This window comes from Megascapheus bottae, chromosome 6 (genome assembly GCF_031878675.1).
Source record: "Megascapheus bottae isolate mThoBot1 chromosome 6, mThoBot2.hap1, whole genome shotgun sequence".
NCBI classification, from domain to species: Eukaryota; Metazoa; Chordata; class Mammalia; order Rodentia; family Geomyidae; genus Megascapheus; species Megascapheus bottae.
The window spans coordinates 58707891-58726480 of record NC_143514.1 but is presented as its reverse complement, the minus strand read 5'-3'; the positions used below and the strand labels follow the sequence as shown (position 1 = coordinate 58726480).

General features: G+C 41.0%; 1 protein-coding gene across 6 annotated transcripts in view; it reads left to right on the top strand.

Annotated features, from left to right (window-relative positions):
* The window catches only part of Nfyc (nuclear transcription factor Y subunit gamma), a 58179-nt gene that overhangs the window by 25672 nt on the left and 13917 nt on the right, over positions 1–18590 (top strand). For all 6 annotated transcript variants that reach the window (XM_090335106.1, XM_090335105.1, XM_090335108.1 and 3 more), the window contains 4 exons: positions 4953–5065; positions 9474–9545; positions 10005–10118; positions 15280–15375. In XM_090335106.1, the coding sequence (XP_090191232.1) occupies positions 4961–5065; positions 9474–9545; positions 10005–10118; positions 15280–15375 (387 nt within the window). In that variant the 5' untranslated portion in view covers positions 4953–4960. The remainder of the gene's footprint in view (positions 1–4952; positions 5066–9473; positions 9546–10004; positions 10119–15279; positions 15376–18590) is intronic.

The following is an 18590-nucleotide window of genomic DNA, read 5'->3' as shown; positions in this document are numbered from 1 at the left end:
CATCTTCTCTTCTGTTTGCTACAGAAGATGATGGGAACAAGTAGATAAAAATTATCATTTGGACCAAGGAATCGTGTCAGTGATCCAAACTGAGAATACACATCTTTCTGAACAGTTTGAATGTAAAATAGTACAAGAAGTGAGAATGAACAAGCTATACTAAGTAACAGAATCTTAAGGCTCTTGCATTCCTACTCTTTACTGAATTGTGACCTGAGGCAAGTAACTTTAAAAAGTACCCAATTTTCAAGCTTTATGCATTAAATCAGAATAATATTAATGATATTTATAAAAGTATCACTGAGCTGGGCACTGGTAATGGCACTGGTAACTCACGCCTGTAATCCTAACTGCTTGTGCGGCTGAGATCTGAGGAGATTCATAGCCAGCCCAGGCACAAAATGCCATGAGACACTAATTAACACCAGAAAACTGGAAGTGACACTGGCTCAAAGTGATGTAGAGAGCTAACCTTGAACTGAAGAGCTTAGGGACAGTGCCCAGGCACAGAGTTCAAGCCTCACAACTGATACCCCCCCCCAATAAAAAATCACTGAGTTCCATAAAAACCAAAATCAGTCTTTACAGTGAGGATACTATATATGGCAAGTAGTTTGTAAAGCTCTTACGTTGCCATCTTTGAAATATTCTTTAGAATTATACTTCTCCCTTTTAAACACTAAAACACCGATCCTGCCAGAAACGGCATTTTTTTTTGTAATCAATTTTTTAAAAAAGGTTGCTGGATGGAAAAGTCATACAGGCTTTTCACAGTCTTAAAGTTCAGATGGAACTTCATTTATAAACTTAATGTAAAGAAAAGTTAGACCTGTCTAATGATGGAAAAGAATGCTTTATCAGTAGGCCACTTGCTCAGATTTAGAGAGGCAGGCAATCAAATATAAGCTGGATGCTCACTTAAGATAGAGTTGTGGAAGCTAGCCAACAGTGGTTCATAACTATAATCCTAGCTACTCAGAACCTGAGGGTTTCAGTAGAAAGCCACAGACAAATCTGTGAGATTCCATTTCCAGTTAGTCATCAAAAAGCTGGCACTCTGCCACTTTGAGCCACAGTTCCACTTCTAGTTTTCTGGTGGTTAATTAGGGTCTTATGAGTTTTATGGACTTTGCTGCCAGGGCTGGCTTTGAAGAGTGACCTTAGATCTCAATCTCCTGAGTAGTTTGGATTACAGCAGCATCTTCTGCCTTATTTTAAACTGCCCCTCCCCCCAGTCCTGGAGTTTGAACTCAGGGCCTGTGCACTGTCCCTGAGCTTTTGCTCAAGGCTAGCTAGCACTCTACTACTTGAGCCCCAGAACCACTTCCAGCTTTTTCTGTTATGTGGTACTGAGGAATTTAACCCTGGGCTTCATGCATGCTAGGCAAGCACTCTACCACTAGGCTACATCCCCTGCCCCTAGATTGCCTTGATTTTTATGTTCTGAATACAACTAATCTAGTGTATATAGACCATGTGCCATAGCTCCATCATTAGAGCTGATTTGAGGGGATTTCACTAGGTTATTTGGGACTCAAGGTTTTATGTAGTGTTTCCAACGATGATTCAACACTTCCCTTTAACTCCTACTAGAAACTCCAAGATCATATTCTTCTCAGATACTTAAGAGTTCCTGTTGGTAAGTGGAACTGTTTATAGGCCTAAGGCACTAGAAGTTAACTCTAAACTCTTTCCCATTACATCATCACTAACAAATGTCATTACATCATAGTGAAAATGTGCTTTAAAGATTTCATTCCCCTTTTCTTCACATTTCTCTTGAAGGAAAAAAAAAAACTGAGACTATCTAAGACAATCCTAGACAGAACAGTCCAGAGTGAATCAAACATTCTCAGTCTAAATGTAGGTTTTTATTAGTCTGAGGACTAATAAACTCCATTGCAGGTGGAGAATGATCTAACAGGCATGCATATGTATCTAAACCCTGGAAGGTTACACATGTGATCATTTGACATTTTGGCTTTGATACTTGCAGCCCCTCAGTATTGGTTCTAAATGGCTTATATAGCTCTCTGCTAGCAGCCTCTTGCTGGTATATTAAACCTTTTAAATAATTTCCCAGAATAGGAATTCTTAGATAACTTGAGTTTCCTGGGCACTGTCCTTGGTCACTTTTTGCTAAAGGATAGCACTCTGTCATTTGAGCGATAGTACCACTTCCAGCCTTTTCTGTGTATGTGATACCAAGGAATTAAACCCAGTGTTTTGTGCATGCTAGTCAAGTATTCTACCACTAGGTCACACTCCTGGCCTCATCCTTTTTTTTTTTTTTGGTCATGGGGCTTGGACTCTGGGCCTTGGGTTCTGTCCCTGAGCTCTTCAGCTCAAGGCTACCTCCCACCCCTTTGAGCCACAGCCCTACTTCCTGTTTTCTGGAGGTTAATTGGAGATAATATCTCATAGACTTCAATGCCCTAGCTGGTTTTGGCTTTGAACGCAATCTTCAGATCTCAACCTCCTGAGTAGTTGGGATTACAGTTGTGTCATTTGATTTTTTCTTACGCTTTGTATTTAACTAAACTGGTTCTCAGATTTTTTTAATGCTAGGTAAACACTGAAGCCATCTGGAGGCTTTTTGTTTTGGTTTTTTAACCTTCTCTAATTACATTATAATATTACCACAGTTAAAACTAATGTGAGGATCTGTTTTGGTCTTCACAAAGCTGATGATCAAATGCCAATTTTTTTTTTTTTTTTGGTGGTTGTGGGACTTGAACTCTGGGCCTGGGCGATGTCCATGAGCTCTTCAGCTAAAGGCTACCCCTGGAGCCACAGCCCTACCCCTGAAGCCACAGCACCACTTCTGTTTTCTGGTGATTAATTGGAGATAAGTCTCACAGATTTGTGCCCGGCTGACTTTGAACTGGAATTCTCAGATTTCAACCTCTGTAGCTGGGATTATAGGCGTGAGCCACCACTCTGCCACGCCACACTCTTTTCCAGTCTTCTGTAGCTAGGAGATAGACTTTCCTGTCCCAGATGGCTTTGAACCATGATCCTCAGATCTAAGCCTCCTGAGTAGCTAGGATTACAGATGTGAGCCACAAGCCTGGCTCCAAATGCAAATTCTGACCCTCTTGTCATTATCTAACTTTACTTCTCCATTGTTTTTAGCTATCTTTAAAAGAGTTCCCTCCCCCCACCCTTTTGTGTTGGTAATGGGCCTTGGACTGAGGGCCTTATGCTCTTGCTTAGGTTTTTTTTTAGCTCAAAGCTGGCACTCTACCACTTGATCTTGTCGCTACTTCCAGCTTTTTGCTGGTTAGTTGAAGATAAGTGTTTTTCAGATTTGTCTTCCAAACCTTGATCCTCTGATCTCAGCCTCTAGAATAGCTAGGATTACAGGCATGAGTCACTGTTGCCCAGCTTGTCCTTAAAACTTCTAATTGTTGGTATGCTGTTTGTGGGTTCAGGCTAGGAAAGAATTGGAAAGGGTGCAGTTCACTTCCAGTAGGGATTTTTAGTATATCTGTTGCAAACTATGGAATGAAGTATGAGAACTCATACATGACTTGAAAAAAACTTAGGAGAGAATGACATTGAAAATGATGTACTAGAGCAGGGTTTGGTGGCTCACGTCTGTAATCCTAGCTACTCAGGAGGCTGAGATCTGAGGTTCAGGGTTCAAAGCCAGCCCGGGCACGAAAGGACCTGAGATTCTTATCTCCAATTAACCACCAGAAAACAGAGGGGCTTGGCTTGTCACGGGTAGGGTGGTAACCTTGAGCTGAAGAGCTCAGGGCCAATGCCCAGGCCCAGGAGTAGGGCAGTAGCCTTGAGCTGAAGAGCTCAGGGACAGCACCCAAGTGGAGTTCAAGCCCCATGACCCACCAAACAAAAAAAAGAAAAGAAAATTATGTACTAGGTACTTATGGCTAGTGCTATCATTGCAGCTATTCAGAATGCCTGAGACCTGGAGGGGTCAAGGTTTACAGCTATCCTCTAGACAAGTCCACAAGATTCCATCTCCATTTCACCAGCACAGGGCAGTCTTGAAGGCTTGTCTTAAATGGTAGAGTGTCAACTATGAGCAAGCAAGCAAGAGTAAAAGCATGAGGTCCTGAGTTCAAACTCTGGTACTGGCATAAAAGAAGAAAGAAAGGAGGGAGGGGAAGTGGTGCTATGGCTCCAGGGGTAGGGTGGTAGCCTTGAGCTGAAGAGCTCAGGGACAAAGCCCAGGTCCAGAGTTCAAGTCCTACAATTGACTTAAAAAAAAAAAGGAGGGAGGGAGGGAGGGGGGAAGGATGGAGAGAGGAATGAAAGAAGGATGGAAGGACAGATGGACTTTTTCTACCTTTACAGGAAGTAAATTTATATTAGGACAAGAAAAAAAACTTTGAATTTTATAGTTAGAACTTCCTGATAATTTGGTTTAAGCTGGGCTGAAGGGAAAAATGCCCTCTAAATTATTTTTGGAGATTTAGATATGTACCACATATTTGGACACAATTATATACCTTATCAGGCTTAAAAAAACTGAATAGATCAGAGAAAATATCCACAAAGAAAACTTGAAAAGTGTGACTTTATTCCTTCCCTCTCTCCCTTTCTCCTTATCCCTTTTATCTTCTCCCCCCCCCCACCCTTGCCTCCATCCCTCTCCTCCTCCCTACCCAACTTGAATTTATGTCCTCACCTTTGCTAGGCAGGTACTCTGATACTGGAGCCAAAGCCTTAGCTCTTATGCTTCAGTTATTGTTTTGAGTAGAGTCTTGCATTTTTCCCTTTCTAAACTCTTTATTGATGCCTCACTCCTAGGTGGGATGACACATGCACACCATCACTTGCAGCTTTATTGGTTGAGATAGTGTCTTAGGGTTGGTCTCAGACTCTCAATCTCTATCTCCTGAGTAGCTGAGATTACAGGCATGAGGTACCATGCCTGACTATGACTTTATTCTAACATATTTCATGTTTTTGTGTGTTTTTAGTTGTCGAAATGTCCACTGAAGGAGGATTTGGTGGCACTAGTAGCAGTGATGCCCAGCAAAGCCTTCAGTCCTTCTGGCCTCGAGTCATGGAAGAAATTCGGAACTTAACAGTGGTAAGGAAGAATGAAAAACTTCTAAAGACAATAAAAACTGAAGGTTTAAACCCTTTTTAGGCAGTATCAAGGATTGAATGCAGGACCTTGCACTTGCTAGTCAAGTGCTCTACCACTTGAGCCACTATATTAACTTTTAATATTGATTGTTTTTGGAATAGGGTCTTGTTATATGTTTGGGTCAGCCTGGACTTCTGTCCTCTTGTTTGTGCTTCCCTGTTGCTGGGATGGCAGGTACAAACTACCATGGCCAGCCACTGATCGAATGGACTCTCTTGAACTTTTTTTTTTTGCCTGGGCTGGCCTTTTTTCCCAAGAAGCTAGGATTACAGGATTGATCCATCTTGCCGAGATCAAGGCTAAAATAAATAAATTAATTAAAAAATATATATATATGTATGTATTTTTCCTTTTTGCCAGTCCTGGGGCTTGTACTCAGGGCCTGGGCACTGTCCTTGAGCTTTCTCAAGTCAAGCACTCTACCCTTGAGCCACAGCACCACTTCTGGCTTTTTCTGTGTATCTGGTACCAAGGAATCAAACCAAGGGCTTTGTGCATGATAGGCAAGCACTCTGCTACTAGCCCACACTCGCAGCCCAAAGCTAAAACATTTTTAATTTCAAGTACATTTACAAAGGCATAGTATTTGAGAAAATGAAAATATGGTTCACCTGAGGTAAGGTAGTACAAGAGTGTCCTTTATAGCTTAGTGGCTTTCTGTGAACATGTGAGTATATAGTGGATAACTTTAATTTGGAAGTAGTTTAATTCAAGACTTATCTCTTTGGAAATAGGTAAAAAAGATGAAAAATTTACCTTTCTGACCTATTAGGTCTGGTTTAGTGGCCCTACTGAATTTCTACAGCTTGGTGAAGGCTCTTGGGTGATTTATTATGATCCAGGCATTCATTGCAGGTGTGTGTGTGTGTGTGTGTGTGTGTGTGTGTGTGTGTGTGTGTGTGTGTGTGTGTGTACACGTGTACGTGTATGTGTGTACACATGTACGTGCACGTGTATGTGTGTGCATACACATGTAGGCCTCCACATGCATGCGTGCTTGCATGTGCATGCACGTACATGCATCATTCTTGGGACTTGAACTTGAGGCCTGAGCCTTGTCCCTGAGCTTTTGTGCTCAAGGCTAGTGCTCTTACCACTTTTGAGCCACAGGACCATTTCCATCTTTTTAGTAGTTAATTGATGTTAAAAGTTCTCATGAAATTTCCTGCCTCAGCTGGCTTTGAACCATGTTCCTCAGATCTTATCCTCCTAAGTAGCTAGGATCACAGTCATGAGCCACTGATGCCTGTCTTTGCAGGTATTAAAAAGACAGCCTGTTGGGGCGGGGAGCAAATCCTGTAGTGGAGTGCTCACCTAGCATGCATGAAGTCCTGGGTTTGGTTCTTCGGTACACAGAAAAAGCCAGAAGTGGTGCTGTGGCTCAAGTGGCAGAGCACTAGCTTTGAGCAAAAGTGTCCAAGGACAGTGTCCAGGCCCTGAGTTAAAAGCCCCAGGACTGGCAAAAAAAAAAAAGACAACCTGTTGTGGTGACAACTGCTTAGAAAGTGGAGGTAGGAGGATTGCAACTTTGAGGCCATCCTTAGCAGCGAGACTTTTTCTGGTGGGGTAAGAGGAGAGGTGAAGGAAGGGGTAGGAGAGAATTTCTCACCAGCAGCATAATTGACAATTTTTGGTCAGATAATTCTCTGTTGTAAGGAACTATCCTATTCCTTACCGGATGTTTAGCAGCATCCCTAGTCTTTACTTGCTAGATACCAGTAGCATCCTACCCCAGTGTGACAAGTCAAAGTGTCTCCAAACATTGATAAACGCCTCTTTGGACTAAAATCATCCTGTGTTGGAAACCACTCACTTAGACGAATCAAAGATAACTCTGGCTTTTGGGAAGCTTACTATTTTATTTCTATTAATTATAAGCAGTAACTTAGCAAGTGCCTACTAACTTGGGCGCAGTGTTGAGTCCTAAGGCATGAAAGGCAAAGTGTTTTAGGAACATAAGAAGACATGGTACTTACTTCTCTTTGGTTAAGTTATGGAAGGCTTTTACCTAAATGCAACATATTTATTGGGTCTTGAAATGTGAGTGGACATTTACCAGATAGATGGGCTGGGAGAATATATCTTAGGCAGTATGAAAAACGTGTGAAAGCTTGGAAACCCAGAGGAAAGCACCTAGGTTTAGAGGAACAGCACATTCAGAGGTTGGGTTGGGAGTACAGTGTAAAGTATGAGAGTGGTAAAAGAGGAAAAGCAGAATTAGAATATTTTCAGAAGATAATGTCATGTCCTTTTTTGTTGTTGTTGTTGGTTGTGGGACTTAAACTCTGGGCGCTGTCTCTGAGCTCTTCAGCTTAAGACTATCTCTACTACTTGATCTACAGCGCCACTTCCTATTTTCTGGCAGTTAATTGGAGATGAGTCTCATTGACTTTTTGTGCCGGGTTGGCTTTGAATCATGATCCTCAGATCTCAGCCTCCTGAGTAGCTAGGATTATAGGCATAAGCCATCAGCACCCAGCTTTGGCCAGTCTTTATAGTATTTAGTTTATGCCTTTGCAGAACTCAGTGAAAATTAAAACCTTTTAGGTTGATACTCAAAATACCCTGGACACCAGTGGCTCATACCTGTAATCCTAGTTACTTAGGAGGCTAAGATTTGAGGATCATGATTTGAAGCCAGTCTGGGCAAGGAAGTCCCCAAGACTCTTATTTCCAACTAAAACACCAAAAAGTAGAATTGTGGCTCAACAGGCAGAGTGCTAGCTTTGAGCTAGAAAGCTCAGGGATAATGCCTACGCCCTGAGTTCAAGCCCTAGGACCTGTACCTAAAAATATATGTTAGCATTATACTTAAACTATTGGAATGTAAGTAAAAATCATTAGTAATACTCAAAATCTAAGACTGAGGTACAGATTGTTCTGAAAATAAGTAATTGAAATTTTCCAGATATATTTCCCAGTATATTGGATGTACTGGTCCCAGTTATTTTGACCTAAATCTTATAAAAGCAATTTTATCTTTCAACTTAACCCTCATGTTCTCATTAGTCTTAAAATCTCTGTAGTTGGGGGAGGGTAATGGGTACCAAGACATGTGAAAGGGTATCAATGTATGTGAATTAATGCACCTTCTATCTGGCAAATATCATGTAACCCTTTTACTAATTACAATAAAAAAAATCTCTGTAGTTGTCCATAAATCCAGCTGTCAGTTGAGATCAAACTGTTAAACCATACTAAAGTGATTATGCCACCAAAATGCTTGCATAAAATGTCACATATCCCTGTTCAGCAAAACTTCATCTGGAGAGCCCAGACATCTTGCTTTTCTTTTTTTCTTTTTCTTTGTTTCTTTTTTTTTTGCCAGTCCTGGGGCTTGAACTCAGCACCTAAGCACTGTCCTTGGGCTTTCTCAAGGCTAGTGCTCTACCACTCGAGCCACCACTATTAGCCTTTTCTGTTTATGTGTGTTGAAACATTTTATAAATGTCCGCTTTATTTTATATCTCTATAATATGGGGATGATTATGATATGTTTATATGTGATAAAGGTTGCTTTTGAAAATAGTTGCAAAAGCGATGTTTTATTTAATGTTGAGGAAGGAGATCTTTTTTTAAACATCAGTTTTGGAAATTAAAACAACAGTGATAGTGTTCTTGTAAGAGAGCTAATGGGTTTAATCATGTGCAGTGTGTATTATACTGGGAGATCTTCCAAAGGAATAATAATCCCTCTCCTTCTCTGACATTTTTGGATAGCATTATTATCTTGTGCATACAAGAAGGAAGACTAGGGACTGATTCTATGATTAAAACATGTTTTAAAGTCCTTTCAGTTCTGGACCCCAATATAGACTCTGACTCCTGCCTTCCTGCTCCCTTTTGCACTGAGGACGTAAGTCCTAAACATAGGGTCATTTGAGGTCTCTGTTTCTGTGCTTGCTGTTCCCATAGTCTAAATAACATTCTCAGCATCCTTTAGACACCGTGTGTGTGTGTGTGTGTGTGTGTGTGTGTGTGTGTGTGTGTGTGTGTGTGTTCTTAGGGCCTAAACACACTGTCCTTAAATTCTTTTTGGCCAGTCCTGGGGCTTGAACTCAGGGCTTAGTCACTGTCCTTAAGGTTTTTTTTTTGCTCACAGCTATCACTCTTACCACTTGAGCCACAGTGCCACTTTCGCTTTTTGGTGGTTATTGTTGAAAATTCTGAGTGGGTTAAATAAGAATTTATCCCTGGAGCTTGTTTCTTCTTCATTTAATCAGTTCCTCCTCTACTGCCATATTCCTGAGAGGAGAGTCTAGCCAGTCAGTGTTTACCACTGCCTGTGATGCTGTGCCACCTGGCTGATTATCCCCATTGCTCAGATTCCTTTTGTTGTTTGTTGCAGAAAGATTTCCGTGTACAGGAGCTCCCACTGGCTCGAATTAAGAAGATTATGAAACTGGATGAAGATGTGAAGGTGAATTGACAGTTTATACCATTTATAGTGAAATTAAAATGATGCTAGGATAGTATTCTTTTCTCTTTTACCTTTTTTTTTTTTTCCAATCCTGGGGCTTGAACTCAGGGCCTGAGCACTGTCCCAGAGCTTATTTTGCTCAAGGCCAGCACTAGTGCACACTCCTTGCCCAACCCTAGTTTTTTTTTGAAAGGCTGTTATGGAAGTAAGAAAGTACCATGCATAGGGCCTAGCACAGGATAGGTCCTAGATAGTGAACATTTTTTTCTCAACAATGTCAGTTTTGTGTAGATCTATTTTTTTCTTAGTTTCCAGAGGCTATTCCCTTCTTAGTTGTCAACTCTTGCCCCATGGTAGGCCTTGCTCTTGCCCCATGGTAGGCCATGAGGCAAGAGACAGACCTATTGGTATGAGTAACTTCACTGGTGATTGACAGGAAGGGTTGTAATTCTGTTGCAGATGATCAGTGCCGAAGCCCCTGTGCTCTTTGCCAAGGCAGCCCAGATTTTCATCACAGAATTGACTCTTCGAGCCTGGATCCACACAGAAGATAACAAGCGCCGAACTCTTCAGGTGAACTATAGACTTACATTGGAAATATTGGGGCAAGCAGCTGACATCGCCTACTCTCCTTGCATAGCTTTGGACCACCAAACTATTCCTTGGCCTGTCAGGCTGATTTGTAACTACTCAGAATCTTCCTTGATGTTAGGACACCAGCATAACTTGTAGCTTCTATACAGTGTTTCCTTACTTTTCAAAACCTTTTTCTTTTGTTGTTAGTGGGGATTGGACTCTGGGCCTGAGCTCTTCAAGGCTGCTGTGCTCAGGGGGTCCTGAGCATTGTCGCTGAACTCTTCAGCTCAAGGCTACAGCCCTGCCCCTTGAGTCACAGCCTCTCGTCCTATCTTCTAGTGATTAATTAGAGATGAGTCTCACAGTCGGGCTGGCTGGCTGGCTGGCTTGACTTTATGGCGAAGCTCTGATCTCAACCTCCTAAGTAGCTAGGATAACAGGTGTGAGCTGTCACACCCAGCTCAAAACTTTCTTTTTTAATCTTTATGTAGCTGTACAAAGGAGTTGTCATTTAACAGTTTATGTATACAATGTATCTTGATCCGTGTTACTCCTTTTCATATTCTCATCCATCCCTGCCCTACCTACTAGTTCGTTCCCTTTTGAAAACTCTTAATTTCTAGTTCTCTTAATGGTTTTCACAGCTCTCTTAATGGTTTTCAGTGATGGAATTCCTCACATGGTGAACCCTCATCCAAGCAAAGGCTGAAGTGGTGGGTTATTTTATCTGTTTCCGGATGTAACATCTTTGGTTGGGAGTCTTGGAACATGCCAGAATAGGATAATCTGCAGACTTCATTATTTTTCTTTTTTTCCTTATCTACCTTTTTGGAAATATTGTTTTTTTTTTTTCTTTGAATCTATTAAATCAACATTTATATTGTATGTAAACCCTTGACTCTAGAAACCTTCCCTCATGAGCTAGGCTCTCTCCTAGAGGAAATCTTTCCCAGAGAAGGATGTGATACATATAAAACAGTGACAAGAAAGTAAATTCTGTTTTATCCTTTTGTTTCCCTCTTCCTACTGAATTGAAAATGCATGTGTTTATTCATTTATCCTATAAAATGTTTATTAATACAGTATAGCAGGCACTTTTCTTGACAGTAGGGATTAGCAATTCACAAAACAGACAAAATCCCTACCTTGGTGGAACCCTTCGTTGTACTGTACACAGTGAAGCATAAAGTGGAAGCAGGGGAAAAATACTGAACATGAGTGAATAATGTCCTTGGAAATTGAAAAACAAGTTTGTAGATTTAGAGAGAGTAGGATAATTCAGATTACAAAACAAAATGGGCAGAACACTTGAACAGCTCTTCAAAAAAATGGTATTCAAATGACCAATAAGTATATGAAACGTTATGTAACATCATTAGTCATCTTGCATGTACAAGTGGAAACTATAGTGAAATGCTGGTTTCTGTCCACTAAAGTACAATGACTTACAGAGGCTCGGGGTATAGCTCAAGTAGTAGAGTTCTTGCCTAGCAAGAGTCAGGCCTGGGTTTGAGCCAAGTACTTCCAAAAGCAAAAAAATAATATAAAAAGCAGTATACCAATTATTGATGAGGAAGTAAGGTATCTGAAATGTACCTTGTATTCAGAATATAAAATGGTATTACCACTTTTTAAAACTATTGGACACTTTGAACCAAAGTTAAATATATTCCCACTTTGCTGAGTGGGGTGGCTCACAGGTGGGGTGGTTCACGCTTCTAATCCTAGCTACTCAGGAGGCTGAGATCTGAGGATAAAGGTTCAAAGCCATCCCGGGCACAAAAGGACTTGAGACTCTTATCTCTAATTAACTTCTAGAAAACAGGAAGTGGGGCTTGGCTCAAGAGTAGGGTGGTAACTTTGAGCTGAAGAGCTCAGGGGCAGCACCTAGGCCAAGTTCAAGCCCCATGACCCACAAAACAAATAAATAATAAGTAAATAAATAAATAAAATTATATATATATATATATATATATGTATTTGCACTTTGACCCAGCTATTTCCCTCCTAGGTATGCTCCCCCCTCCATGTAATGTTCTCTTATTTATAATAGCCCCAATTGGAATCAACTCAAATATCAGGAACATACAGACTAATTCTGATATGTTGGTGAAGTAGATTATTACTCAAGTGAAAAGATATAGACCACTGCTCTATGCAGCATGGATGAATCTCAAAGATGTCAAGCAGAAGAACTCAGAAAAAAACAGAGTGCATGATGCTATGTACTTTCACTACCTACATTATAGAAATTAGAGTTGTAGTAGATAGAATTCAGAATTGTGGTTGACTTGGCTCCAGGGGAAAGGATATTCACTGAAGAGGATTAGAAGGGGACTTAAAAAAGTGGTACTGGGATTTGAACTCAGAGCCTTGTACTTGACAGGCAGGCTTTATACCACTGGAGTCCTGCTTCCATACCTTTTTGTTCTAGATTATTTTTCAGATGTTTCCTGGGTCTCTTTTTCCCAGGCCACCCTTGGGCTGGCCTTGAACCATGATCTATCTCTAGTAGCTGGAATAACAAATGAGCATCTGCAGCCAACTTAAAAGGGAACTTTATTCTTACATAGATGTTTCCTATCTGGCTGCATACATTGATGAAATCCAACAAAATATATAAAAATCTTATTTCTATATTTTAGTGAAAGTGAGCAATAATTCAGGACATTAGTGTTAAAGGCAAAAGAGGTCAGGCGCAATGACTTACATGTATAATCCCAGTCATTTGGAAAGTGGAGCTAAGGTAATCACAGTTTAAGGCCAGTCTGGGTAAAAGATCTTGTCTCAAAGAACAAGCTGGGCATGGCAGTGTACATCTAATAATCTCAGTTACATAGGAGGAATAGGTAAGAGGCAGTCCGAGGCAGACCAGGGCAAAAAGCACAAGATCCTATATGAAAAATAACAAAGGTAAAGAGGATTATGGTGTGGGTCACATAATAGTGGCCATGCCTGACAGGTCAAGTTCAAAGCCCAGTACTATCACACAGACTCACAAACAAAAGACAAAAATTGTAGAAACATCAATATAAGGATATCAGTATTTCCAAAATGCTTTAGAACATTTTGGTGTATGTTTGGAGGTGATTATTGTTTCCTTTTCCCCCGTTAGTCCATACATAGATGATTTGTAGGTAGAATAAGTGACATCATCAAGAATACGATGAGCTGGACAATGGTGGTTCTCACCCATAATCCCAGCTATCCAGGAAGCTATATCAAAGGATCAAGGTTTGAAGCCAAGCCTGGACAGAAAAAAGTCCATGAGACTCCTCCAATTAAGCAGAGCCTTTCCAATGAAGCAGAAAAATAGGGCTGAAGTTGTGGCTTATGTTATAGAGCACCAGCTGTAAGGAAAAAGTCCCAGTTCTGGAGAGAGGTTGGGGGGAAGGGGAGGAGAGAGAGAGAGGGAGGAGTAAGAAGAGGAGAGGGAGAAGGGAATACATATCACTTTGTTCTATGACTTTTTTTTTTGTGGTACTGAGTCTGGAATTCAGACCCACACTTGGTGAATTAGCACTTTACCACTTGCGTCATGCCCCTCTTTGCGTTGGTTATTTTGACTTAGGGTCTTTAATTGTGCCTAGGCTGGCCTACACTATAGTTCTCTTATATTTGTACTTCCTTTTGTCTTTGGGATGATAGGCATGTCAGCAATAAGTTAAGATAGAGCTTTCTACTTTTATTCCCTGGGTGGCCTCAAACTGGGGCTCCTACCTCCTCATCTTCACCTCTCAAATAGCTAGTATTACAGTCTAGAGCCATTGCTTCAAACTTCTATTATACCCCCCTCTATTATACACACCTCTTATTGTCACCAGGGTTTAATCTCAGGGCCTTAAACTCACTTGACTTGCTTGTGACTAGCATTCTACCATTTGAGCCATACCTCCAGCCCAGCTTTCTACAAGTTGTTTTGAAGGTGAAGTCTCAAAGCCCTTTCTTTTCTCAGTTGGCTTTGAACTGAGATTGTCCAGATCTCAATTTCCTGAGGAGATAGGATAACAGAAGAGAGCCATTGGCACCTGGCTTCTATTGTACTTCATAAATGAGTTCTGAAATCTTCAAAATGTGTCCTGCTTTGGTAGAGAGGGTTTTATTATCAAGCTGGTGGTTGGCAAGAAGGGTATACTGGAATTTTGCATTTCAGTGGCTTCAAGCCATCACAGATACCAGGGAAGGAAAAAACAAAAAATTTCCATCTCCTCCTATTTTGTCTGATGGATTGTTTTTGCTTCAGGAGTGGTATATAAAGTATGCCAAGAATTTCTGTTTAGTGTGTTGACTTTCCCTCTTAGTACTCTATTTATTATGAAAAATTTCAAACATAAGCAGAGTTTACAGTACATATTTTCCACCCCCAGGTTCTACTGTTAACTAATGCCCAGCCAGTTTGCAGTTTTAAATTGAAAGTTAGTCCAGGTGCCTGTGGCTCATGCCTGTAATCCTGTCTACTCAGAAAGCTAAGATCTAAGAATCACAGCTTACAGCCAGCCCAGGCAGGAAAAGTACCTGGAACTCATATCTCTAATTAACCACCAAAAAGCCAGAAATGGACCTGTGGCTCAAGTGGTAGAACAAAAAAGTTTAGGGATAGTGCCCAGGTCCTCAGTTCAAGCTCTACGACTGTCACACACAAAAAATTATAGCCTTATGGGAGCTAACATATGTAGATCTTATGTTTAGTTGTAACTACTACAAACTAGAAACAAATATTACTTAGAGCTCTAAAAAAGGTTTTAAAGTGGAATGAGAGGCAGACCTTGCCAACCACAGAATGACCAGAGAGATCTATCAGGTGAATTGCTCGGTTTGTCCTAATTTATCTGGAAAATAATACTTTGATAGTTGTGGGTCTTAAGATCAGATCAGGCAGAAATAGTATTAGACAGAAGCTCAAATGTCCCAATTTTAGAGCATGAACTACATGTATCACCTTCTTTTTTTGTTGATCTCTGATAATTTGAAGTTTGAGTTTGGCTCTGTTTATTTCAGCTACAGACATGGCACACACACACACACACACACACACACACACACACACACTTTAGGATAGTTTAGCTTAGAGTCATTTTCTTCTCTTAACTTGGAGAGTATAATCCAGTGAACTAATCTCTCCCTGGGCTACTTTTTTATTCTGCTTTCTTTGTTACAGAGGAATGATATCGCCATGGCAATTACAAAGTTTGATCAGTTTGACTTTCTCATCGATATTGTCCCAAGAGATGAACTGAAACCTCCAAAGCGTCAGGTGAGCCGGGAAGGCATGGCTGTGCTGTTGACTGCGGAGCCTTGGCACGTAGCTGTCAGATATGCTTTTTCCCACTCTCTGCACAAGACATTTGCTGTTTCTTTTCTCCTTTTTTCTTCTGTAGTTCAGATCCATCATTAACATCTCTTCTTACTCATTTATGGATACTTTTAACTCAGTGCCTCTGAAGTGGTATTTCAGTAAAAGTAGACAAAATAATTAAAGGCTGTCATTACAAAGAGTAGAGTGAAGCTCATTTGAGTATCTTAGGAGGTCTTACCAGAGTTTATCTGGGGTGGGAGAAACATGCATAGTGAGTCATAGACAGCAGATTTTAAGCACAGCTGCTCAGTGAACACAGTGGTATTTTGTGGGCTTTGTTTTCTCTTATTTGGCATTGTAGCTTTGTCTAGGGCCCAACACTTATTGGGGTTCAAGAAACCAAAACTGAGACTTTGTTCTCCATCCGCTGAATCAGGGTCTGTGATGCTAGAGTCCATGCACCAGTACCATTTAAAGCTTCCTGCCTGCTTGTTTTAGTGTGCAACCAATTTTAAGAATTACCACCTAAAATGTGTTTGCCTCCTCCTGCCAAAAGTCACAACAATAGTCTTTTCAGCAGTTGGGTACATATAGCTCTTAATTGCATTGTAATAGACCCCTGTCCTGTGAGGCTCATTTTAGGCACATGATTTGCATAACTCACTAGGTGGTAGAAACACTTGGGAAATTGGCAGTCTCTCACAGGAGCAAAGCGATAACTTGTTCTGCTTGCTTTATTTTGCTTATAAGATTTTAAGTGTTTTTAACAAATTATTTCATAGTATATTACCCCTAGAAACTGACATTTAGTCCCTATGCTGGTCCATATTAGCCAGTCAGTCAGAGAGAGTATAGGGCAAGTGAGCATCCTAGTAGATATTAATTCTGACCCCACAAGAGAAACTAGCAAGCCCTGTGTCCTCCCTACTGGAGCAGGGTGTGCCTCACTGCAGCTCTTTTTCTGGGCAGTCTTTGCTACTGTAAACATCCTTGACTGGAAGCTGTAAGGTGTTCAGAGGAGCTTTCAGTCGGATGTTTACAGCGGCAGGCTGCCACAGTCGTCCACAGCTGCACAATGGCTTTGAGACATTGCAAATTTGTGCCTACAGGCTCAATTTCTTCTCTTGCTTCTCTCCTCTCTGAGAAGAACAATAACTCAGACCACTTCTGCCTTTAGAGCAGATAAAAGCCATATGCCTGCTTTCCTTGCTGGACCTTTTCCTTCTGCCTTGTCCATCAGAAGCACTATCCAGAAACAAGGTGGTGAGCTCTATGATGAATCAAGCCTCGCTCACTCTCATAGTACTAACTCCTTGTTCTATGGGTGCTTGCTGAATAAACTAGCTGGAGGGAAGGACCGGGTCCTAGCTCTTCTTCCCAAGTTCTCAATGCTTCTGGCTATCAGGATGTCAGGCTTGAAATGCTCTGATCTGTCCCTTTTAAAAGAGTATCTAGACAAAACAGCTCATTGCTGCCTGAATTTAGTCCTTTGTAGGTGTTTGAGCTATTGATTGCCATCCTACTCAGGACAATTGTTACCTAGCCTTTGAGATTGCCGAAAGCTGGCCTGAAATTCTAAGATAGCACTTTTAATCCTCTATAGACACGTTTTCCCAAGTTGCAAATTGGCTGGCACTTTCTAAAGTCCTTTAAAAAGCGCCTACTCTCCCAAACTCACCCACTGGAGGAGGTAACAGTGTACTCTTGCCACTTTTTTTCTGTTCTGGGTCTGGCTGCACAGCACTATAGTGATGACGCTCAAGATGACTCTCAGTCTCCAAAATGACTCTATAATGGCAAACCTTCTCATAGAAGAGGCTGTGCTAAGATTGAGTAAGTGCTTCATTCTGGACTGATCCAGTCACTCAGGGGTTATTTTAGTGCACAGGGTGATGTCCACCCTTGGCAGAGGAACTAGCTAGACTACTGAGTTGTGGTTCTAAGACCTCTGGCTTCTCAGAGATGCTTAGAAATTTCACTTTTCCTCATGGAAGTAAGTAAAAGACTTTGAAAGTAGAAGGTAGTTGAGGCCTGATTTCTGCCCCACTAAGCTATGAGTTGAAAGTTCCTGCCCATTGAAATGTCATTATCTTTTCACCCATTTCTTTAAATCAAGCATAATCATTGCTAACTTGATCTCCATTGGCCAAATAATGAGTTCGTAATGCAGAGGACTGTCCTAGTGATTTGAGAACAGCTGTGCCTTGTCTTGACCACACAGATCTAGCACCTCTCTAAGTCACTCAATTTCCCAGACACTGCCTAGTTCATTAACCATCCAAGAGGATGCAATAGGAAGCACAGAAGAGGGTACCTACTGACATAACTTTTGGCAAGGGGGTATTTTCAAAGGGGCATTTAAAGGGTTTGCTTTTCTGTCTGGTAAAGAGATCATAATCAATGTTAGAGCATCAATGTTGTGAACATATAGAAACAAACCAACCCATAGGTAAAAGCTGGGAAGGGGCGCAGGAGCCTCTGCTGCCTGACTTCCTATAAACTGGTTCTGGTTTTTTCTTCTAAACACTCTCATCTCCTAAGAACTTTCCTAAATTAGGTTTGAACTGCTGGATTTTATAAGGAAAAAATACATTGAGCCTATTTCACCAATTTTGAAAGGAGCCTTTGTTTCATTGCTTAAAGGGGTATCTAGCCAAGACCTAGTTGCTAGGCTAGCATTTGCCAATGAAAGAAGTTAGGGTTAAGCAGGATGCTGGTGGCTCATGCCTGTGTTTCTAGCTACTTAGGAGGCTGAGATATGAGGATCACAATTCTAAGCCAAGCCCAAGCAGGAAAGTTTGACTTAACTCCAATTAAGTACTACAAAAGTCAGAAGTAGCACTGTATGTAGCTCAAGTGGTAGAGTGCTAGCCTTGAGCAAAGAAGCTCAGGTACCAAGTCCAGGCCCTAAGTTCAAGCTCCAGAACTGGTACACCCAAAAAAGAGTTGAAATGGACTTGGCCTTTTCACTGTTAGGTTGCTTTAGAAATTGAAACTAGGTGAAAACCAAAAGAGATTTCTTTATCTTGCATCAGCATGATCATTTAGGGATTAACCTTTAAAAATGCTTATGGTTAAGGACTTGCTTAGACACTCAGAACGTTGATTAGTTAGTTCTTCCTCATTTGAGTGGCTGACCATTAGGGAGCCAAGTTTCTTTGAAGCTTTATATC